Source organism: Helicoverpa armigera, chromosome 23 (assembly GCF_030705265.1).
Source record: "Helicoverpa armigera isolate CAAS_96S chromosome 23, ASM3070526v1, whole genome shotgun sequence".
Classification (NCBI taxonomy): domain Eukaryota; kingdom Metazoa; phylum Arthropoda; class Insecta; order Lepidoptera; family Noctuidae; genus Helicoverpa; species Helicoverpa armigera.
The window spans coordinates 9,780,814-9,806,194 of record NC_087142.1 but is presented as its reverse complement, the minus strand read 5'-3'; the positions used below and the strand labels follow the sequence as shown (position 1 = coordinate 9,806,194).

At 38.9% G+C, this 25,381-nt stretch overlaps 1 protein-coding gene across 1 annotated transcript in view; it reads right to left on the bottom strand.

Annotated features, from left to right (window-relative positions):
* The window catches only part of LOC110379012 (protein unc-79 homolog), a 56,013-nt gene that overhangs the window by 18,042 nt on the left and 12,590 nt on the right, over positions 1-25,381 (bottom strand). The window contains exons 15-36 of the mRNA XM_064040956.1: positions 25,138-25,237; positions 24,499-24,654; positions 23,825-23,930; positions 23,309-23,436; positions 22,096-22,201; positions 21,432-21,541; positions 20,710-20,880; positions 19,645-19,725; positions 18,412-18,549; positions 17,835-17,987; positions 17,382-17,518; positions 16,210-16,392; positions 15,595-15,751; positions 13,809-14,010; positions 13,257-13,445; positions 12,718-12,849; positions 7,407-7,539; positions 7,005-7,136; positions 6,547-6,652; positions 5,916-6,032; positions 5,474-5,612; positions 4,819-4,996 (exon numbers count right to left, since the gene is read on the bottom strand). Of these exons, the coding sequence (XP_063897026.1) occupies positions 4,819-4,996; positions 5,474-5,612; positions 5,916-6,032; positions 6,547-6,652; positions 7,005-7,136; positions 7,407-7,539; positions 12,718-12,849; positions 13,257-13,445; positions 13,809-14,010; positions 15,595-15,751; positions 16,210-16,392; positions 17,382-17,518; positions 17,835-17,987; positions 18,412-18,549; positions 19,645-19,725; positions 20,710-20,880; positions 21,432-21,541; positions 22,096-22,201; positions 23,309-23,436; positions 23,825-23,930; positions 24,499-24,654; positions 25,138-25,237 (3,054 nt within the window). The remainder of the gene's footprint in view (positions 1-4,818; positions 4,997-5,473; positions 5,613-5,915; positions 6,033-6,546; positions 6,653-7,004; positions 7,137-7,406; positions 7,540-12,717; positions 12,850-13,256; positions 13,446-13,808; positions 14,011-15,594; positions 15,752-16,209; positions 16,393-17,381; positions 17,519-17,834; positions 17,988-18,411; positions 18,550-19,644; positions 19,726-20,709; positions 20,881-21,431; positions 21,542-22,095; positions 22,202-23,308; positions 23,437-23,824; positions 23,931-24,498; positions 24,655-25,137; positions 25,238-25,381) is intronic.

The following is a 25,381-nucleotide window of genomic DNA, read 5'->3' as shown; positions in this document are numbered from 1 at the left end:
CGAAAAAAAAAAGTATGAAAAGAAAAAACATGTTTTGAACAAAGCGAATAGAATAAAGGTACGTTTTGGATTCTTGCTGTCGACCATTGCCATGATACCATACCATACCGTAGAACACCATTCATGAGTCCAAAATACTTGTTTGTATTTACTATACAAACAAGGGTATTTCCAATTGGTAACTAACAGCTGTCAGCGGCTCATAACACTCGTTGGTATATTTATAATACTCGGTGGGTACCTTTATACTTTATCTCTGCTTTAAGGTGTCTACACACCAAAGCCGCTGATGCCGGCGGCACAGCCCGGCGGCCCAACCCGCCGGCCGTATTTTGTACAATCATGCCGCCGGCTTTCATAGAGTATTTGACAATTACTAGAACACCACATGCCGCGGCAGTCGTGCCGCCGGGCTGTGCCGCCGGGTCAGCGGCTTTGGTGTGTAGACCCCTTTACATATAATGTTGTAATTTTACCATGAAGTATAATAAACAGATATAGGATTTAATATGATTAGGTTTGACACACCCGATATACCTACTTATGAATAAATAATGCCGAATTATCGTAGATGTTGCAATAGGTACTGATAGGAAGAATGAAATTGATAAAAAATAACGCTTACCAACCATTTCCATGCAATTAAATATTTTAGGAATGGAAGAGATGAGAAAGTATGCCAGAGTTGAATTGTCTCATGCAGGAATATATACATATTTATATCTTGTATACGTATATAATTAGTATGTCAATGTAGAATTAATGTAAGTATGCCAATAATATTAACCTGTTGGTCAAACAGCTATCAAGAGAAGAGAAAGAGTCAAACTTTGCCTTTTTAATGTCCTCTTCAGCTAGTAAAGAGGCATTTGGAGTTAAACACTGATAAAGGATCTTGGAAAATTGAGGATTTATTCGCTTGAGTTTATATAATGACCAGCCTACACCTTGCAAATGACACCACAACATTAGGAAAACTAACGAGCCGAACAATTTAGCAGAATAGGCGTAAAAACTAACTTGATGATTGTAGACAGAACGAGCTACCCAGAGACCCTAAAAAATAAGCCAACGTTTTGTGTACTGATCGAACACTAATTAGTGAGAAGAGAAAAATTGACAAAATCCGCGATAAAGCGACTCGAGAAGCTATGGCGAAATAGACATCAATAGTACTTCTAAATCAGACTTGTCTACCCGATATTCCCTCATACACCTGTAACCTGGACGGAAGAAGACCTGGTGCGCTGAAACTTCTTTATTGTTCTTCATGACAATACATCGACTTCCAACCTTCGGAAAAAGAAAAGAGTATGTGATGGGATTAAAGACTGGGTTCATTCCCATCATCACAGTGATTACAATGGTTTTCAAATATGTATTAGTAAAAGTCGGATCTAACAAAAGAATTGAACATAGAACCTTCACCTTGAACCTGCTTCCAAATAGGTAATAAAAAATAGACACTTTCCATGTGAACCACAGATGATCTTGTTGGTCTTTAATTCATTAATTCATTCATTCAAATTAATGATACGAAGGAATTAATGTGTCAATGACCACCAAATACAGTTGCCGTGTCTAGTCTTGTGTCACCTGTAACCCTCCCCGGAACATGTTAGATATTCCGGGCAGGTTGGGCAGTCGGAACTCGTCACGGCAGCGGTTGGCAGCGACAGAGCGTCGGCATCGGGCGCTGCGCGTGAGAGCGTGGTACTTCCCCGGTCGAGCCTGCCCCGAGTGTGCTGTGACAAGTACCAGGGCTTAGCACAGCGTGGCTCTACCACTATAATATGTATAATGTCATACAGACACACAAAGATAGATTCACTGCCTCAAAGCGAACACGAATTGAATACGAAAAGGCTGGATGATATGACGGCTGGCAGATAGAAATGGAAGCGAAAAACATACCCCGAGGACCCTAAATACCTAATTCGGGAACAAGGCAGGAAAAAGCAGAATATCATATACATAGACGCAAGGTAAGGCGTAGGGCAAGATGTATGGCAAATACTAAACCGAAATGAATCCACTCGAAGATAAAACTTGATTTGGATCTACGTCAAAACCTATGCTTATGTCGTCCGCTTGTATGGACAAGGTACATTTGACAAAAAAACATATAAATAACCAATCCGTAGATCCAATGACAGATTGGCTAATAACCCTCCCCGGAACATGTGTGATATTCCGGGCAGGTTGGGCACTCGGAACTCGTCACGGCAGCGGTTGGCAGCGACAGAGCGTCGGCATCGGGCGCTGCGCGTGAGAGCGTGGTACTTCCCCGGTCGAGCCTGCCCCGAGTGTGCTGTGACAAGTGCCAGGGCTTAGCACAGCGTGGCTCTCCCACTATAATAGGTAAAATGTCATATAGACCTACAAAGATAGATTCACTGCCTCAAAGCGGACACGAATCGAATAAGGAAAGGCTGAATAGTATGACGGCTGACAGAGAGAAATGGAAGCGAAAAACACACTACGCGGACCCTAAACACCTAACTTGGGAACAGGGCAGGAAAAAGAAGTATGTCATATACATAGACATGGGGTAAAACATATAGCAAATCCTGGACCGAATTGGTTGGTTTGTCACCTGTAACCCTCCCCGGAACATGTGTGATATTCCGGGCAGGTTGGGCACTCGGAACTCGTCACGGCAGCGGTTGGCAGCGACAGAGCGTCGGCATCAGGCGCTGCGCGTGAGAGCGTGGTACTTCCCCGGTCGAGCCTGCCCCGAGTGTGCTGTGACAAGTGCCAGGGCTTAGCACAGCGTGGCTCTCCCACTATAATAGGTAAAATGTCATATAGACCTACAAAGATAGATTCACTGCCTCAAAGCGGACACGAATCGAATAAGGAAAGGCTGAATAGTATGACGGCTGACAGAGAGAAATGGAAGCGAAAAACACACTACGCGGACCCTAAACACCTAACTTGGGAACAGGGCAGGAAAAAGAAGTATGTCATATACATAGACATGGGGTAAAACATATAGCAAATCCTGGACCGAATTGGTTGGTTTGTCACCTGTAACCCTCCCCGGAACATGTGTGATATTCCGGGCAGGTTGGGCACTCGGAACTCGTCACGGCAGCGGTTGGCAGCGACAGAGCGTCGGCATCAGGCACTGCGCATGAGAGCGTGGTACTTCCCCGGTCGAGCCTGCCCCAAGTGTGCTGTGACAAGTACCAGTGCTTAGCACAGCGTGGCTCTACCACTATAACAGGTATAATGTCCTTTAGACACAAAAATAAAGACCTACTGCCTCAAACAAGACACGAATAAGAAGACGCTGGATGGTATGACGGTTGCCAGAGGGAAATGGAAGCGAAAAACAACATACTGCGCTGATAATAAATAACTTAGGAACAGGGCAGGAAGAAGAATGTCACATAGACATATGTGTAAGTTGTAGAGGTATAACAAACCAGCTTCCGCCCCATTTATCACCCGTGTCCCGAGATAACTGTTTCCCGAACCCGGATAGTGAGACAAACCACCCTACCCTCTCATTTTCCGGTTAAACAATTCAGCCCTTCGTAAATAATAAGTTGTATAACGAACACGGTTGTCTTTTATATACTAGAATATTTTTTAACCAGTGCGCAAACTTTGACAAATTATAGTTAAACAAGTTTAAAGATACGCATACATTTACTTTGAAGTTTAGGTACATAAAAAAGTTATAGGTAAAGAAAGATGTTTATTTTGAATCGATTTTATGGTCATAATGATGAAGCGACCGGTCATCGCGATTGCGTCATAACACGTAATTCTTCAAGGCAGCTTTTGGAAGCAAGCTGGTCACTACCAACTGCTGACCTCCCGTGCAGCGACTAAACATACATATACACATACATACATAGTACATGGGTCTCACTCGAAAGATTTTAGCGCGGAAAAGAAACTAATAATGCAGATGTTCTGTTTCTGATTCTGAAACACACGTTTTTTTGCGCACTGTGTAAAAAATATCCTGTGTATAAAATCTTGACACGAATAGAAACAACTCAAAGATTGGACCCCTACACCAATATGTTATTGTCGTAAGACCATAAGCGCCTAATTATCGTTACTGACTTACAACAGAAAATCCAAGCTTGCCATTTGCTTCCGTGGACAAAATAAACAGGTGACAAACGTGACAAGTGACCAATCAGATCAGCCACTCACAGAGTGGCTGATGGCTTGTCACCTGTAACCCTCCCCGGAACATGTTGGATATTCCGGGCAGGTTGGGCAGTCGGAACTCGTCACGGCAGCGGTTGGCAGCGACAGAGCGTCGGCATCGGGCGCTGCGCGTGAGAGCGTGGTACTTCCCCGGTCGAGCCTGCCCCGAGTGTGCTGTGACAAGTACCAGGGCTTAGCACAGCGTGGCTCTCCCACTATAAGTCCTGTTTAGTACAGGGTGGTTAGTCATAAAGACATAGGTACACTTGAAAGCGTATGCTTCAAATGATAAAAAGCTTGGTATAGTCATAAATATCCCATGGATTGAAACTTATCCTGGAATGTAGTTACACATTTCGGGAAATGATGAAGTATGCAGTAAAGGACAATATTTTGATCCCACTTTTGATGACATAAATAAACATTGTCATACATTGAGAACCAGGTATCTTCACATTAACACAGAGTCAAAAAAAATATTTTTAATAAACACGCAATTGGTCATTAGTTAAATGAAGCCGCAAAATTATTAATATTTAACATTTCACGTATCAAAGAGCTCAAAGAATATTTTTATCAAATGTAATTTATTCACATATATATCCGTCAGTACCTAAAAATGCTAAATAAAGCAGTAGTACTAACTTGTTAGTCTTGGCGGGCTCCTCCCAGTGCGTGTGCATGTGCGCGGGCGACTTGTGGTGCAGCTTGGGCTTGGCGCGGTCGGGCGGCTGCGGGCTGCTGCCGCGCTCGCCGCCGCTGCCCGCGCTGCCCGGCGCCGGGCCCGCCTCGTGCTCCGTCTTTAGAGACGGCTGGCTCAGGTCTGGGGAAGGAGTGGCTGTGTTAGTTTCATACCATAAAAAACCGGTCAAGTACCATTATTTATAAAACGGAAAAAACACGTTTGTTGTATGGGAGCCCCCCAAAATATTTATTGTATTCTAGTTTTCAGTATTTGTTGTTATAGCGGCAACAAAAATACATCATCTGTAAACATGTCAACTCTCTAACTATCACCGTTCATGAGATACAGCCTAGTGACAGATGGGTACGAAACCCTAAAAAACGGCTGTCATTGAACATTGTAACCTTGGCAGTCGTTACGGGTAGTCAGAAGCCAGTAAGTCTGACGCCAGTCTAACTAAGGGGTATCGAGTTGCCTGGGTAACTGGGTTGAGGAGGTCAGATAGGCAGTCGCTCCCTGTAAAACACTGGTACTCAGCTGAATCCGGTTAGACTGGAAGCCGACACCAACACAGTTGGGGCTTGGGAGATGAAATGATGATGAGTATATAGCTACCTCTAGCTCTAGCGGAGTGCGGCATGACGATCATGGGCGGGATGCGCTTGCACTGGTGGTACTGCGCCTCCACCGTGTTGAGCACCACGCGGACCAGTGACTGTACCATCGCACACACACTGCCTGCGCCGTAGTGGTACTGCAACATGTCTTACTGCACTCATATGTCACAGGAGTACCCCCATAAGACCACAATAGACGACCCGTGGGGGCATGGATTGAGGAAGGATAGGGGAGATGGCATAAGGATGGTAAGCAACTAAGTCTTGTAAGTCAATGTAACTTTAAGGCAGGCGAGATAAAAACTATCAGTAACTAGAACTATCGAGGCATTCGTTTTCCTTGTCAAATCAAACCCAATCAAATATCTTGATTGGTTGGAGGTTACATTTTGAAAATAATGGGCTGGTTCTATAGAACATATCATGAGTTTGATGATTACCTTATACAACACGACGAGTAACGCCATAAGCCAGTGGCGCCTAACGTGGGGCTCGAGGGCCGCCAGCGAGTGCGTGCTAGCGGGGCTGCAGGCGCTGCTGCCCGCGCCGCAACAGTACTGCACAACCATGGACAAAGGAAATGCATGAGGCAGGTAGGTCAGGCGCGTGTTTGTAAGTAAAGAATGGTAGGCGTGACCAAACCGATGAATATCCCGCCCAATGAAGCTCGAGAATATTTAATATTACAGGCATGACAATTTGAAAGCCTAACGGCATGGCGGACAAGATTGGAGGTCAAACGACTTACCGACACGAGACTTAGTGTCAGTTGCACAAAGCTCCATTAAAGTTAAAGCTTCATTAAATCTATTGCTGACACATTTTATCTTGTTGACAAAGAAAGAGTCAGCAATGGATTTAAAGGAGATTTAACTTTAATGGAGCATTGTGCAACTGACGGTAAGAATTCTACTAAGTAATTGAAACATTAGGGGCACACAATTCAAAAACGACAACATACAATCACATCTGATGATCTTGATGCAATATGCCCTGAAGCTATACCCAAATATAAATATTAAATTGGAAATTCGCGTAATAAATCAAATACCTTTAAAAATGGATACGCACCTGTAAAAGTAGCAGCGTAGGTTCAGCAATACTGGCTCCCATGACATGGTTCTGATCCAGCACTTGCGGCAGATTCGCCATGAACGCGTTGAAGATGGACGATTGCCTTCACGGATAGGACAGGAAAGTAACTTCATTAACTTTCAGTTTGTTAATGGTCAGTTACTTTACAGTCTGCCCGATAGATATTTAAGGGGCACAGAAATATGATAAAACCTAACTTTATTGTTGACATTGAAAGTAGCGAATATCCAACGTAATTTACTATGAATTGTCAAATGAAAAATGGTAGGTATATGTACATACAAATTGTTTGCTTAGAAGAACTTGACAATGTATATAAGAATTATCTTTTACAATAGAGTAAACAATAAAATGGTATCTGACCAGAAAAGATATGGCAAAAAATATTCAAAAAATAAATAAATAAAATTATGTTAAAATTCTTAGAAACTTACCTTAACGTAAATGGTGATATATGAAAGTACTTCTCCACACAGTTATATCCTAATAATAGAAATAGATGTTTCAACACCAATTCTTGCGTTTTGGATGACTGCTTATCTTCTAACGGGTGCGCTTGATCAGACCTAAGGAAAAATTAATGTATTTATGTATATGTATGTATTCCTTGCCCAGTTTAAGATTAATTAAATAATATTAATGCAAATGTTTGACACGACTTTGAGAATGGTTGACATCAATTTCGGACAAGTTTGAAAGTACATACATTATCAAAAGTTATATATTATATAGTTTTATAGTAAGTTATATGATATAGTTATATAGTTTATATGCTGGGGAACATTTCATAAATATTCTTGTGTAACATTCATAAAAAGAATGTTGGGTTAAGTTACCTGGACAAGAACTGCATGAGCAAAAACACCAGCAAGTTAGTGGTCTCTCTGTCTGCCTCCTCAAGATCAACTGCCTTCGGTAGTATAGTGGTCAGGGTGTCTTCTGAACGACCAGATAGGGAGTGGAATCCATCTAGGAAGAAAACAAAACTCTTTACACGTTTTTCACTAACACCCAAGTTATTTTAGTGAGAGATTGTAATGGGCTAAAGAGATTTGAATAAAAGTAAGTAAAGTAAAATCAAAGGGCTAAAAATATTTCTTTTGGAAGGAAATGATTTTGGAAATATATTTTTTACTATTTCATCCTTACATGTTGTTGAGATATGGTATACATTTAAATATTTTATTTTTACTGGCAACATCTCTCTCTCTCTGTCACCGGGCTTGCACATTGTAGGTTCTATATAAAATAATTTTGTAATTCTTTTATTAAATAAATAGTGAAGTTAAACCTTAAATAATGTTTATTCATTACAAATCATTTTCTTAATATGGTAGCTGATGCGTGGTTAATAAAAAATACAAAAAGATTACAAAAGTTTCGTCAGATTAAGAAAAGTTCCGTACAACGTGAAGTGTGAAACCAAATCAAAATGGAGCATGCCTCAAATCAAATAATGATACCGATATTCGATGGTAAAGAATACGCCAATTGGAAGATCAGATTAACGAAGTATTTACAGTATAAAAAGTGCCAAGAGGTTATAATGCGAAAACTCCGAAGTACAGATGACAAAGACAAATGGATGGAAAAGGATGTGCAAGCCACGAATTATATCTATGGGGCCATTACAAATAAACAATTAGAATACATTTCTGAATGTGAAACGGCATACGATATCATTACAAAATTTGACTCGATGTATTTAAAGGGCTCGACATCACTACAAATCGTTTATAGAAATAAGCTTGAAAATTTGAAACTAAAAAACTACACTGACTTAGATTCCTTCTTCGATGAGTTTGAAAAGTCTGTCAATGAGCTTAAACAGGCTGGTGCAAAAATATCGGAAAGTGAGAAATTAAATTACATGCTTAGAGCATTGCCAAATGAATATAGCCATATAGGCGACCTATTAGATGTCCTGCCAAAAGAAGAAAGAACTGTGGATTACTTAATGAACAAAATAAAAATAAAATATTTGGCACAAACACCACAAGAAAAGACAGAAGTTCCAGACAAATCAAATGCTTTTAAAGCGGAAACAAAGGCGGCCCCTAACTCAAATCTGTGCTTTGTGTGTGGAAAACCAGGTCATATAAAGAAAAATTGCTGGTACAATAGAGGACAAAATATAAGAGGAAGAGGTCAGTCTACATATCGTGCTCGTGGTCGAGGATTCAATCGTGGTCGTGGATTTAATCGTGGTCGAGGGAGAAATTATAGTGCATCAAATACACAGAGTGAACAAAGTAATTTCCATACTTCAGTTATTCAAAATCATATGACCTCAAGTGTAAGTGAAAATAAGCCGAATAAGTATCAGATAACATGGTTACTGGACAGTGGATGCACAGATCACATTATAAATAGTGATGAGTACTTTGAAAAGTCAGTTATATTGAAGAATCCAGTTAAAGTCAAAGTTGGTGATGGCAGAATACTAGAAGCTACAAAGGTTGGTGACATTAAGCTATATTTTCTTGTGTATGGTTCAAGAACATATGTGACAGTAAGAAATGTATTCTACGTGAGAGAAATGAAGGCAAACTTATTGAGTTATGCAAGGATCACAGATAAGAGTAACACAGTAGTATCAAAAGGACATTGGGCAAAAATTTATGATTCTTATGGCAAAGTAATGGCAATAGCAAAAAAGGAAGAAAGTTTATACAAAGTGATCAGTTATGTTGAATATAGTAAAATACAAGCTAATGTGAGTAAGAGTACATTGACAGTGAAGGAAAAATTACATCGTACACTTGGACATGTCAACTTTAAATATTTGGAAATTATGTGTAAAGATCAGTTACTTGAAGGAATACCTAAAGAAATAGAATTAGAGTATATGAAGTGTGCTACATGTATTGAAAACAAAATGCACAACTTACCATTTAATAATAATAGAAGAAGAGCTGAAGATATATTAGAAATTATTCATACAGATGTAAATGGGCCACATAATACAACAGGATATGGTGGTGAAAAATACTTTGTGACCTTCATAGACGACTACAGCAAATTGGCAAAAGTTTATTGTATCAAGTCAAAAGATCAAGTCGCAGATTGCTTTATAGAATATGTAAATGTAGTTCAAAACTTAACTGGAAAAATGATAAAAGAATTAAGATGTGATAACGGTAAAGAATATATGAACAGTAAAATGTATAGTTTTGCAAGAGAAAAAGGAATATTAATAAAGACATGCCCAGCATATGTACACGAGTTGAATGGAACTGCGGAGAGATATAACAGGACTATAATGGATATGGCTAGATGTTTACTAGCAGAAGCAAGAGTAAATAGATGCTATTGGCCAGAAGTTATTAAAGCAGCAGCTTATCTGAAAAATAGGAGTTTGGCAAATACTGTAGTAAGGAAAACACCCTATGAGATATTCTTCAATAAGAAACCATCAATCAAAGAATTGAAATTATATGGAAGCAGAGTTTATGTCAGAATACCAGAAGAAAAGAGAAGATCAAAGTGGGATAAAAGGCAGAATTAGGAATACTACTTGGATATGTTGAAGTTGGTTATAAAGTATTGATAAATAATAGAATAATAGTTGCCAGACATGTTGATATTATAGAAGAAGATGTAAAGTTTATAGACAACAGTGAAGATACGGATTCAGAAGAAGAAAAACAAGAAGTAGTAAAGGAAATAATAGAAAATAACTTACCGGAAGAGACTCAAACAATAGATGCAAGTGATGATGATAATCTACAGAATGACGATGACAATTATGATAATAGACAAGGAAGAACAAAGAGACACATCAAACGTCCAGTCAGATTTGATGAAGAATTTGGATATTACTGTATTTGTGCAAATTTTTGTGACGCTATGATTCCAGGTACATTTCAGGAGGCGATACAAAGTGATGAGACCAATCAATGGAAAGATGCAATGGACCGTGAGATGAGCAGCCTTATTAAAACAATACATGGACATTAGTGAGTAGACCAGAGGACAAGGAAATTCTAGATGTGAAGTGGGTGTACAAGAGAAAACCAGGTAACATTTATAAAGCTCGCTTAGTAGTTAGAGGTTTTCAACAAAAGGATAATATTGATGATACATATTCACCTGTTGCCAAAATGCAAACATTAAAATTGTTATTATCTTATTCTTGTCAGTATAGTTTACACATTCATCAAATGGATGTGGAAACAGCCTTTTTAAATGGTAGTGTAATATCAGAAGTTTATGTAAAGCAGCCACAAGGTTATAATGATGGTTCTAATAAAGTTTATAAGTTAAATAAAGCTTTGTATGGTTTAAAAGAAAGTCCAAGAGCTTGGTATGAATGTTTTAATGATTTTATTAAAAATCTTGGTTTTTATAGAAGCAAGCATGATTATTGTCTGTATGTAAAAAGAGAAAACAATGTAACAGTTTATATACTTTTGTTTGTCGATGACTTATTAATTTGTTGTAGAGATGTTAACATTATAAAAGATATTAAGAAACAGCTGCATAATAAATTTAAAATGAAAGATCTAAATAGAGTGAAAAGCTATATTGGAATCGATATTGAGTATGATTATAATGATTCTATAAATGTCTTAACTTTATGTCAGAAAAATTACATAGATTCTTTAGCAGAAAAATATAACATAAAAAATTCGAAATTGTACAAAACTCCAATGGAACTCAATTTAAAACTAAACAAATCTGATGTAAATGAGGATGTTAAATACAGAAACTTGATAGGTGCACTCTTGTATATCAGTCATGGTACTAGGCCTGACATATCTTATAGTGTAAACTATTTAAGTAGATTCCAAAATTGTTATGATGAAACACATTTTAAATATGCATTAAGAGTTTTAAAGTATTTGTATCTAACAAAAGATTTAAAATTAACTTACCGACAAAGTCTTAAAATTGATAATATTGTAAATTGTTATGTTGATGCCGATTGGGCAGGAGATATCACGGATAGGAAGTCAACAACAGGTTTTGTCATTGAATTGTTTGGAAACCCAATTTATTGGAAGTCTAGGAAACAAAGTTGTGTAACCAAGTCATCTACCTTTGCAGAATATGTTGCATTATCTGATGCTGTAACTGAGATAAATTTCTTAAAAAATTTAATTAGTGATATGTTCATTAAAATTTGTAAGCCTATTAGAATTTATGAAGATAACTCAGGAGCACTGTCTATAGCCAAATATGGTAATTTTACTAAAAACTCTAAACACATAGAAGTACAATATCATTATGTTCATGAAAATTATAAAAATAAAGTTATTGAAATTGTAAAGATTGACTCAAATTCAAATGTTGCAGATATACTTACTAAATCTTTGGGAAAATTAAAATTTCTTAAGTTTAGAGAAATGTTGAAATTAGAATAAAATGTTGATTTACTGTAAAACCTAAATACATAAGAAAGTAAAGTTTATAAATTTTTAAGTAAAGTTTTTAAGTTTATTTTTAAATTTTGTTTGTAAGTGTTTAAAATAAAAGTACTGTTATGTAAAGAAAGAGTGTGCAAGCTAGGTATTATTAAATATTATGTGAGTTAAACTAAAGTAATGTGAGGTAAGATAAACAGGTACATAGTATGTGTGTGTAAAAGGATAACTGTAATAAATGTTGCCTAGTAGGTATTTGTTAAAGTAAATTATTATTTAAAGTCTAAAGGTTTTAAAATATGTATGAAAATAAAATATAAATGTAAGGAGGCGTGTTGAGATATGGTATACATTTAAATATTTTATTTTTACTGGCAACATCTCTCTCTCTCTGTCACCGGGCTTGCACATTGTAGGTTCTATATAAAATAATTTTGTAATTCTTTTATTAAATAAATAGTGAAGTTAAACCTTAAATAATGTTTATTCATTACAAATCATTTTCTTAATACATGTATCCACAGTCGTCCAAGATTAAGATTACATAATATGTTATAATTAACTGAAAATATTATCATCCAGTAAGGGCTTAAAATAACATAAAATTTTAATGAAGCATTTTTATTAATACGCAGTCCTATTCAGGCCTTGCTTATTATTTGCTGTTCTGCACGAGTTAGAATCCTGTGTAGTATGCTTGTGAGCATCTCGCTTAAATGCTACAAAATCATTTATTCAATGTGAGCTGAAAATCAGCACTTTTAACTTTTAACAAACTCACCATGCGAGTTATTGGACCTCTGCGCGCTTGCGAGCGGCTGCGGCGCGGCCAGCAGTTGCCCCAGCCCGAAGCGGGACGTCTTGCGCTTTAGCAGAGGCGCCGAGTACTGACGGGAGTACACCTTCTCACGCTCTGAGGGAGGAAGATATGATGTGTAGTATTTAACTTGGTGAATAACTAAAGATCGATACGAGAAGTCGTGGTGGCCCAGTGGGTAAAGAACCAACGTTCAAGGGTTCGATTCCAGGTCAGGGAAGTACCAATGTAACTGTTTTAAGTTAGTATATACTTTCCAAGTACATCTTAGACACCAATTACTGTGTTTTGGATGGCACGTTAAACTGTAAGTCACGGCTGTCATTGTACACCCTTAGCAGTTGTTATGGGTAGTCAGAAGCCAGTAAGTCTGACACCAGTCTTACCAAAAGGTATGGGTTACCCGAGTAGAAGAGGTTAGATAGGTAGTCGCTCCTTGTAAAGCACTGGTACCCGGCTGAATCCGGTAAGTCGGAAGCCGAAGGCCACTGTCGTGTAGTTACCATGCCTGGTGTCGGGATGCGGCGGCATGGTGGCGGGCGCGGAGATGGTGCGCTTGTAGGGCCACTTGGTGCCGAAGGAGGCGCTCAGCGTGTTCACGTTGTGTGAGCGAGCTGATACGCTCAGCGCCTCGTGGGCACGACGCACCTTGTACAGGAACCACTCCGAGCTCGTCTCGCTGCTTACTAGCTCTGTGGAAATAAAGAAAAAAACATTAAAGACTCTCTCTTTCAAATAACAAGAAAGAGGTCTGCGCAATGCAAGGAGTGCTTGAAAGAACGATGAACGCGAACGCGAATGAAAGAGCGTGGACACAGCTTCGGCACCTGAAGTGAAAACAGGCCATCAGCGAACCTGCGGCCACGCGCTCTCAGACCCCGCTCCAGCTTACTCGACACATGCGCATCGCAGGACTATTCTTGTATGTTTATTTCCAGAACACAAAATATATTTTACCTACATCATTATCAAAGTTACTAGTTAATCAGACAGTTGTCTTCGAAAATAGAACCAAACATTTTTTAATAAGTCAGTTAGGAGACAAAATAACTCACCCCTCAAATTAGAGAAGTCGATAGTCTTATTAGAATTGATCTGCGCCTCCAAGAAGAGAGCTTCGAACCTATTGAGGAAGAACTCCCACGTGAGGATCTTGCGGTCACTGAGGGTGTTGTGGAGCTGGTAAATGGACTGCAAGATCATCGGCCGGTCTACTATCACCAGGTCGAACTGCGTCTCCAAGCAATAGAGGAGTAGCTGCAAGTAAGGAGATTGTTTAATCTGTGGTATATTGAAGAAGGGACCTTCGATGGGCGGCAGTGAAAAAACTGGATGCAGTCTATTGAAGGGATGTTTAATTATAACAGTAGATAGCTAGAGGCAGGAGGAGACAATTTTAAGGCCAATGGATAGTCAAAAATATAAGGGGCACTATGTATTTTTTTTAATGATTGGTATCTGTGTGACGGAAATATTATACGCAAAACAGAGAGGGCAGAAGATCAGAAAATTACACAAAAACATATGATCAAAGTCACCTAAGCGGCATGATTGTTGATAGAAGTCTTCTGTCTTCTGATTGCGGTAAGCGGTTACCCACTGTACCACGTTATCAATATCCATGGAGGCGACAGTGTCACCTTTTTGAATACTGATAACATAGTACAGGGAGTACCAGGGCACTTCCAGTTCTTCTAGATCCTTCTTCAATTCTTCTTTGTAGTTTTTTTACTAGTTCAGGCTATATATATGTCACCGTAAGATTACAGACATCGTTAGAATACAATCTATCTCGAGCGAAAAATAATACGTTAAATTGCAATCAGATGTTACGGTTCACAATAATTCGACAGTTTACAATCTCTCGAGATAGATTGTAATCTAACGATGTTTGTAATTTTACGGTGACATATACAACGTCATATAGGTTTTAATGATGATGGCCGCTTTTGAAGACGTAAATGCTTGACAAATCCAGCTTCGAGTCGCTTCAATAATACACTCTTTTGCAAAGAAACGGGCACCTATGTGATTTCCTGGGTTGAACGACTTTTATGTTTACTTCAACGGGTTCTGATGACTGACATATGTTACAAGCACCAAAAGGGCTAGCCAAACATGCGTCAGAGAGTGTATTCTAAATTTGAATTTTGGAGAATTGCTAAGAAACTTATTAAAGCTTTTTATTGCCCAATTCCTGGTAGAAAGTTCGGCGGTTTAAAATATCCCTTTCTTTAACTTTCGTAAACCGCACAGTCAGTTTTATGAAAATCACATCGAAAACTTTTCAAACTGCCAACGAGCTTTCTACCAAGAGTGGGACAAGAAAAAGCTTTAATCAGTTTCTTAGCAATTCTCCAAAATTTAAACTTAGAATACACTCTTACGCATGTTTTTCTAACTCTTTTGGTGCTAGTAATTTACTCCAGTCATTAAAACCTTTTGAAACATACATAAAATCGTTAAACCCAAGGTTTCGCATAGGTGCCCGTTTTTTTGCAAAAGAGTTTATTATAAATTTAGTATTTACACTATTACATTTATCAAATCATATACCTATATAGAAATTCTGTAGGTGAAAAGTATTTGCGTCGTTACGGGTAGTCAGAAGCCACTAAGTCTGACACCAGTCGAACAAAGTGGTATTGGGTTGCCCGGGTTGTGCGGGTCAGATAGGCAGTCGCTCCTTGTAAAGCACTGGTACCCAGCTGCCTCCGGTTATACCTCAACATAGTTGGGAAAAAGGCTTGGAGGATGATGACCTAGTTACAAGTGAAGCTAATATAAGCGTGTTAATAATATTATAAGTAGGAGTGGGAAAGGCCGTCAAAGTACACTTACATCAATAGCATTGTCATGCACAGTGCCGATGTATAGCGTGGCTCGCTGTGCCACGTACACATTGATGTCATCCATGCTGGAGATCAGGTAGCAGAAGGCAGTAGCGAGGGCTGTTTGTAGCGGCAGGCTGGTCTTCACTGGAGAACCGTCCATGAATCTAGAAGATATTGGAAAAGATGGAGGATTAAGAAGAGGCCGTCAAGAGTTACAGAAGAGTAAAGCGCATAAGTATGTAATCACACATATAGAACTACGAAGATGTAGTTGCTTTCATAGCATACTATTCAGTCTTATATAAGTCTCTGTGGATGTTGTTGAAGACTAAATAAATGTGTACTAGATATCGGCCTAATGATATAAAGAGAATAAAAAAGAAGAGGGAGAATAAAGAGAACAAGATAAATGGATAGCTTGAAAATTATATAAATAAAAAGTGGAGTGTATGATAAATGCGACAGACAGCAGAGAAAAGGGAAAGCGATAAACATCATGAGTGAACAAAGAGAAGATTTGGGAACAGGACAAAAAATAAAACAAAATGATACTTTAATAAAAAAAAAACTTGTGACACAATGAAAATGCTTTTTCTCCTATAACTACCTACATAGTACATACCTGATGATAATAGTGACTCTCTCAACAGCAGTGAAGCGCACATGATAGTCGTGATGATGGAACTGGTCGCGGATGAGGTTGCAGAACACGTCTGCTCCTCCGGCCAGGGTCACGCAATGGAGCAGCACTGGCACGGCTACTGAGCAGATGTGGGAATGACAGGCGTTGCACACGTTCCATAGGCTGAAAGAGGAAGATTGATTAACATTAATAATCAAATAAAAATATATAAAAAAAAAACAAACATGAAACACAACCAATGATATGTATGTGACGGCGCCACCGTCGATGAGTCAGCGGTGAACCTTATATAAAGCGGCGCGCGCGCACGACTCGGGTCATTCGTTCACCGAGCGTTGCGGAGTGCACACCTCCCGCGTGATCATTTATTTCGTTAATATTAATGGTAGTGACTAATATTGTGTTAATTGGAATAAACCAAGTGATTGTGTGTAGACACCTTTGTTTCATTTAACAATGTTCGGACCCTGACGCCGACATATGTATGACCATCCTTAGCGAAATTCAACGGACACGAATGCGGTAAAGTTTATTGTTTTGTAAAAAAAACAAGAGTTTTCCACAAAGTGGGTCATGCCTACATTGTGATTGGTTGATAGTACTAAAATAACTTTCAGAAATCTGGACAGCATCTTTAGTGGTTTGATCAGTTAGCGACATTATTTCTGGTGGTGTGCTATTTATACTGCGACGTTCACATATGATGCACAGCGCTGCAGCACAGATCGCTGCCACTGTCAGCAAAGGTGTTTCGCTTCATACATTGTGATAAGGCTTTATATTACTGCTTCCAACTGTAGCGAGGAAGGATGCGGCCACAGCAATCGAAAAGAGAGCTCTGGGCGAGGCATCAGCTTAGGGCTCTCTCTTCTATCTCTGTCGCAGCATCACTCAATCAATTGCTGCATTGCCGAAAATCTTGCCCATATTCAAAGTCGCTTTTTCGGCACCTATATCCTTTTGTACGTTAAATCTTCAAAACTACGCAATTGATTTTCATGCGGTATTTTTAACAGATAGGGCGTTTCAAGAGGAAGGTTTATGTGTATAATAACATCCATTAAATAGTGGGGAAATGCTGTTATCCTGTGCGAAGCCGGGACGAGTCGCTAGTTCTCAATGAAGGGATGGGTTCCTGTGGGTATACTGACTTGTCAATGAGGAGGTTCTCCTGGCACCAGATGAGGAAGCCGCGGTGGTCAGCCAGCGCGTCCGTGCTCAGAACTAGGACTTGCAGGCACTGCAGTAAGTGGTACAGCACGTCGGGACGAGAGGTGCTCTTGAGTTCCTAGAAGTACAAGAGTGCAGATATACAGCAGACTCAATAAAATCGAATTTAGAAAAATCGCGTGTTTGGAATAATACAAATATGGGAAACAATTCAATATAATAAATAAAAGGTAATATGGTGACACGGTGCAAGTAGCTTGCGTATGTTGAGGCATATACGCAGATTACATGCATTTTATATACAAGCGTGTCTTGTCATTTGTCAATCGTCACTTGCGCATATTAACTTGCTCCAGTTACATGCACCGTGTAGATGCATACTAAGTTCAAGAATCGTAGCAAAGTGCTACGCCGTAGCACTCGTAGCACCATACCTGTAGCAGCTGATGTATGTACTGCAACTCCTGAGGCAGCTCATCGATGCAGAAGTGGAACTTCCCCGCAGAAGTCGGCCAGAAGTTAGTCATATCATCTTCTACTGATTCCGCCATGTTCTCGTGGTCTCCAAGTAAGTTTGGTGTTGATACCTGTACCGAGTCATTTTATTAAAATAAATTAACTCTGTACCCATAGCATTAACATGCGAGAGGCATTTTTCTACGAAGAATTAAGAAAGCACTAAATCATATTGGAGAAGAAAGTCTTAACACCACGTTAGGATAACATTCAAAAATATTTGAAATATTGCGAATAACCGATCATCAAGTTTTTTTGTGATACAATTATTTTGAAGGGTAAAATCATTTTTTCATTGAAACTTATCATTAGAAAAATTTCCTCAACTACTCATCAAAATTAACATCATAATTTTTATTTTATTCATTTTAAGAAGGCTTACAGACTAATAAAAGAATAGGTAACAAAAACAAGTTAATTTCTTAATGACAAGCCTCGACATATAAATATCGAATTTAAATATATGTTTTATCAAAACCTATCTTCATTACTTACATCAGCAGTAGCAGTAGCCACATCAGTATCAGTCAGCGTGACAGTATGGGCGGTCGCCATGGTAGGCGCGTCAGGGGGCGGCAGAGACACCGCCATGTCCAGTTGCTCCGTGATCGTCTCCACCGTCGCCGTCATTATCTGTCATCACCACGTCATCACACACTCATCACCATTGCTAAATGTTAGTGTGCTCTACAGCTAGTACTAGTTATACTGCGTGAATGCTACTGCTAAATACAGTTGTTTTTGTTGTTGGTTATACTTTTTTTGGGTTTTATTTTGAGGTAGCTATAGGGTTTAGCAGGCAGGCTGTTATATTGCCGTTAGTACAGGGTTTTATAATACTACCTTAGTAAAGAGTTTATTTTTTTCATGGGATGGCTAATTAAGTACAACTTGATTGAAAATACATAACGTAATAACAGTGATATCTCAACAAAAACTCAGCGTTTTCTAATCAATTTTGTGACGTATGTATTTGTAATCAAGTTTTGACCTTCAACTGTGTTACCATAATCAAGGTCACTAAACTACAGCACAACATCAAACTACAGACTACACTGTGTAGTACAACATTGCAAGCTAAAATATTAATTATTGTCTATAACTACTTCAGCTATTTTGTGTAAACACAGTGAAGTCCTAACTAGAGGCCGGTTTTATACTGTAAAAAATATACAAAAAATCTAGTCTGTCATTAAACAGTTATCGTTTAAATTTTCAATAATTTGCCACCATTGAAAAATTTAAAATATTGGCATTGCTTTTAGAAACAGTATACCATCGGCGTATATCTAACACCAATAAAACAAAACACGTCCACATATGAAAAAGCACAAGAGTTAGGTAAGACAGACGCTTTGCTTCCGAGATTTCTGACACTGAACTTCATATTCAACCAAAAATTCATGTGATATTAGCGACACCCACAATTTTTTTCGTAACAGCTAGCAACGCCATATTAAACAAAATCCTTTAGTAAGGTCAGAACATTTTTGCACAAGCTGAGCTGTATGAGATTTATTTATTTTTTTGTGCAATAACTGAACCTTTGTATTTTAAATAGCCTTTGGCAATGTTGCCAGTCTTAAGTGTAACTTTTACAATCTTAAGTGTAACTTTTATCCATTTTTGTGTAAATTTCAAAGTTTCACTTTTGAAAGTGATGATAATCTTGTGGTAATCAATGTCAAAAACCTCTTCAGAAAGCTAAAATAATATCCAGTGACATACTTGTGTGTCGCCCGAAGATTTAGTGATCGTGGCATCCGAGCCGACGTCGCTTATGAGAGAGAGTTGCATGAAATGAACAAACTATACAACTACGTTACGATATAGTCGCTAGACACGGACTCACACGCCGCCTGTCATTCGTCGGTAACTTTAGAACTTAAAACGATGGTAACTTATTGTGGAAAATTTAAAAATCCTTGTGTCAAGTGCTAAAACCAAGCAACTTGACATTGATGCAGCTTAAATTATCTCTTATAGATGTTAAAAAGCCATTGATCTAGTAAAAAGTATCAAGACTGTTCAGTGAAAACACACACAATAAATACCCATCAAACTAATTTAGCCCATGCAGAAATTTTAATTAAAAAAGGAAAAAATAAAAGCGAAGTTTTATGTTTAAATTACTTTTAAAACCCTACTCTGTAACACCAAATTGATTCACAGTAAAAACATCGATATACTACTACAACAATTTTAGTTTAGTTTATGTTTTAGGTTTTTTAATGGCCATAGATATAGAATAGTAGGTAGATTGGCAATTGAGTGATTTTAGTGGAGCCAAAACTGAAATACATGATATTGATTTCTGACATTTACGCGAATATTAGAAATTTAAATAAAAGTACTTTTACAGATTATATCGCGGTTTTTATCAAGACGACCAACACCTTAGTCTGTTCGTGACCATGTATGCTGTATAGGATCCGAAACGTCTGGATTAAATAGTATTAATATAACCGCAATAGAATCCGTAAAAGTGGTTTTATTGAAATGAAATAAATCAGTTGAGTGATTTTTTATGTGTGAGTTAATATGCGCTGCTGTCCTCAATATCGACATCAGTATAGGACCTATAAGGTTATGTTGAAAATATTTTTTCAACATCGCGGGTGTAAGGCGCTTGCTGTAAGCATTTGCGCTTGATACATACAGAAAGACTAAGAAATTGACAGTTTTTTTGAACCACGCATTGCCAACCTATCAAACTTGTGATCCCAAATCTATGTCAGCTATTGACCGACGCTAACAGGCGGCGTGGCGACGACTAGTACATGTGGTACGTACATGCGGCATGTGCACGAGCACGCCGCCCACGGTGCGGTCGGGCAGCGCGGGGTGCGCGATGGACATCAGCGCCTCCACGCCGCCGCCACCGGCAGGCCCAGCCTTGCTGCGGTCTTCCTCGGGGGCTTTCTTGTGACAGGAGGGTTCGGACCACATGTCTTCTAGTGATGGCTGAGGGATATGGATGTAAAATGCCATTAATTAAATGTTATACGAACTAAGATGAAGCTATCTTAAATTAAACGCCTTCTTCTTTTCCAACTATTTTGCTATGCCCATCAGGGTCCATAATTGTGATAATCATTTTATATTTTCCATCTAATGTACATTATGGAATGCAATAAACGATATAATATAATAAGTTTTTTTTTTGTGATGGAAAATTATTAAGCAACTCTCTGTGGGGTGAAGATGAAGTATTAGACTTTTCATAGTTTTAACAACATATTTTCATCATCATTAACACGGTCATCTACATCAGTAGATGATGTGAGTATCAACTCAGTCAGTGGTATCCGGTTAGACTGGAATTCGACTCCAACATAGTTGGGAAAAGAGTCGAGAGATGATGACACATGGTCATCTACATTATCTAGCAGCTCTCGTAATCCAAGTTCATATAAATTTTATCAACATCTCTAACAAAACTCATCAACATCATGGTCACCTGCCAAGGTAAATAGCACCCTATCCCCTGTTAATAAAAGCAGTATTGCACTAACCTCAGGGACGGGTTTGTCAGGAACCAGCGCCCTCACTAGCAGCACGGCGAGCTGGTGCCACAGCGCCGCCGCCTCGCAGTACGAACATGCGCCCTCCGCTAGGCACACCGCTGAAATTATATTCAGTAGGTATGGTCAATTTTTACAAATGTAAAGCAAAAGACTAAAATATTATATTCAAAAACTAAATTTTTACAAATGTAAATGAAACTAAAATATATGTGCAACAAATATTCGAAAATGTCTACTGCATCAAACGTTTTTAAACTTCCGCGACTTGTGCACATATTTAGAAACTATCGAGAATTAAACGATACTGTAAATACCAAGGAAATGCACAATTCTCTGGGAAGCTTTAGGCAATTTGAACCTCTCAGAATAGACAAGAACTTAAAAGAGCAGACCTTTTCCTATTTTCGAATACCTACATCAGAAAATAAATAAGGTATTTCTAACTGCATCTCATAATAAAGAACGTGGGTGCGTCTTCACGGTGCATGTAGCTGGAGCAAGTTAACATGCAAGAGCACGCGGATCGATAGCTTCCTTTGGTACATGCGTGAGTCACTGGACCCACACGTTGTTAAAGTGCATGTAACCTGCGCATGTGCTTCAACTTGTAACTTGCACCGTGTAGATGCACGATTAAGAACTTAGAACTTACCATGCTCAATAGTGTTGGTCTGGTTGGACTTGAGCATCAGCCGCAGCAGCTTGGTGGCCTCGCTGCTCACGTTCTGACTGTTGATGCGTCGCTGTTGCAGCTCCATCTGGTACAATAATAGTATGGTGAGGAAACATTCATTTTTATTTACACACATTTATACTATAACTATAACACTATAACTGAAAGAATTTTTCAAATCAGAACTGTAGGTCCCTGAGATTAGCGCGTTCAAACAAACAAACAAACTCTTCAGCTTTATAATATTAGTATGTCGGAGGGCGTCATTAGGATGGCACTATCGTCCGACATCAGTTAGGGTAATCAAGCAAAGAGATAACTCAAAGAAACTCAAAACTCAAACAAACTCAAAACTCAAACGTTTATTCAGATTAGTCAGAACAAAAGACAGCCCCCAAAACGCCCGCCCTTCGCCACTTCCTATGTTCGGCTTGGGGAGAAGAAGTGGCGGAACAAACTCCCCAGCAACATGTCTGTCTGTTAGGTTAGAAGAACCTTTACACTTTAATTTCAAAAGACACTTTACAATATGGATCTACAACGGCACTACAACACTAGGTACACTAGACGTGACGCAAGGCAGTTTCGAGATGTGTGCAACACGACGACTCAACGAAGACTCGATCAAGACTGAGCTCAGCGGACGCCACGCTGACCGCCACTACTCTGCCAAGCGCGCCATCACCGGAAACGCCGCTAGAGGGCGCGCTTGCGTGACGTTTAGTGTCTGTACTATTGACAGTCTCCGACAAGTATATACATATCGGGTGTGTCGTTCATAATCACATGAAATGAAATGCGTTAATATACTGGTTGATATATGTCGATTAACACAAAGAAAAAAGAAAAATACGTAAAAATAAAAAAATGCATTTTTCAAACAAAGTAAATAGAATAAAAATGTACGAAAATTAGAACACCATATAGAAGTCAGTCATTACAAACAGGTGAAATTCTCCCTTGAAAACTGACAGCTGTCAACTGATCAAAACATTCGATATTCCTAACTTTATCTCTGCTTTACACATGATGTTGTAAATTATGAAAACGAAAAATGAGTCCTGTGGCTAAACCACTGAATGGATTATGTTATTTTTTTTACAATTCGCTATAGAATATCATGAAGTACAGGTGATAGAATTTAATGTGATTATGAACGAAACACCCGATATAAACAGCAGATATAACGCACCTGTTTGAGGAGTATGTCGAGCATGAGTATGCAGCAGGTGAGGTTCTGGGGCTTGACCTGGTCATCCTTGTCCTTCTTCTCCTTGTCGTTGTTCGGAGAATCCTTCGAGTCCTTGGGTTTGGAGCCATCTGGGGGATATTGCAGAGCTTAATAATTATGCTGTTCTTAGACTTAAAGAGAAAATACATAGGCTTAAGATTGCAGTCTGTAATTGGAAAAAGAGATCTTTGAGCGTAAAATAAAATATTGCATAATTTTGTAGGAACTGAGTTTTTTCTAAGGTTCATTAAAAGGCAGGTAATGTTATTTTATGAGCCCCCATCAGTGGCACCATAACTCTTAAAAGGATGAATCGATTGAGATGTTTTTTTTTGTTGAAAGCTGGTATGCCAGCGAAGGTTCCTAGATATGTCACATTAAAATCGGCGCAACCGTTAAAGTTTCCGAAGGTATTTTTTTATTTTTATTAATATACATGACACATTAGCATTGTAGTATTATGTACATAAATCTTACCTAGCGTAGGCGGTTTGAATATTTTCTCGGGCAGGTTGACGACGCAGTGGCTGAACAGGTCAAACAGCTGCGACAGCGGGATGCGCACCTCTAGCATCGATATCGTCTGACAAAAAATATACTATGTTATATACCCACTTACATAGTTTAAAGCAAGGGAACATCTACTAGATGCATGTACTGTAGCATGCGCATGTTGGGGCACATGCGCATGTTACATGCATTTAAAAAACGCGCGGGTCCAGCGACTCGCGCATTTACCAAAGCTAGATACCCACCCGCGCAATTGCGCATGTTAACTTGCTCCAGCTACTTGCAACGTGTAGACACACCCTAAGGCACAGACGCCAGCACATCAAGCGACTCCAATTTGCAATTTTTCCCAAGCAACTTTAAAATGTATTAAAGAAAGACAGATTGTAGTAGTTTGAAGCGCTAGCGTCTGCACCTACCTTTTCGAAAATCACATTAGAATAAGGTCTTCAACTATTACTGAACCCTAAAGTTAATTTGCAACAAAAAGAATCAGATGTGTTTGTCAATGTTCCCCTACTCCCTTACATAAGTAGTTATATCTGATAGTGACAATGAGCAATTAGGTGTGTTTAAACCGGCCGACTCCTAAGTTACTTGCGTCATCACGTCAAATAAATAAAAAAGAATTCTGCACATACCTGGAACCACTCAAGCACAGGCAGCACAGTATCAGGAGTCGGTGTATTGGTAACTTTCAGTACAGCAAACTTGTAGAGATTCTTCTCATCAACGCCCACCATCGCGCCTTCTGGCTCCAGGATCTTGCCCAGAGGTACTTTCAACTCCATCAACTCCTGGAATAAGAAATCAAAAGGTAAAATACATAATAGTCTGGCCATTTTTTGGTACATTTGACAGTTGCTGTCAATTAGTACAAACAAAAGCATTTTCCCTTGAAAACTTACAGCTGTGAACTGCACAAAACCCTATACGGGTTACCGAATTGTTTACAACCGCTAAAAATTTGTTTTGGAAAAGGAAAGTGACAGATTGAAGCAAGTGGCAAGTGACATATGTATTACTGGATACTGGCTTGAACAAGCGGATTTCCGTGTCCCTAGGGAATTACTTCCCGCACTCGGATAAAAAGTACCCAACATGTAGTCATTTAGCTTCCTTCATACTCAATATTCAATTCTTTATTAGCATTCCACATATTATACGTTTTAAGCTTGCATGCCAGCCGTTTGCGTGTGGAAGAGGTATCAATCACACACACACCCTCACACACACACACAAACTGTCGACTCTATAATACTATTGTGATGATATCATACCTTCTCCGGCACATCAGTGCAGATGGCTTCCATCCAGGCCGGCATGATGTAGTCCCAGATGGACTGGGTGATGATACCGTACGGGATCAAGCAGTATAATCTGTGGATAATAAAGTAAACTAATCATTTAAGGTGTTGTCTTGTAGTTAAAAATACCTATACCTTAGTGTAATCTGTTATGTAGAGATTTGAATGTTACCTAAGGAGACTTTTATAAGGGGTCATTTAACTTCTTTTCGGCTTG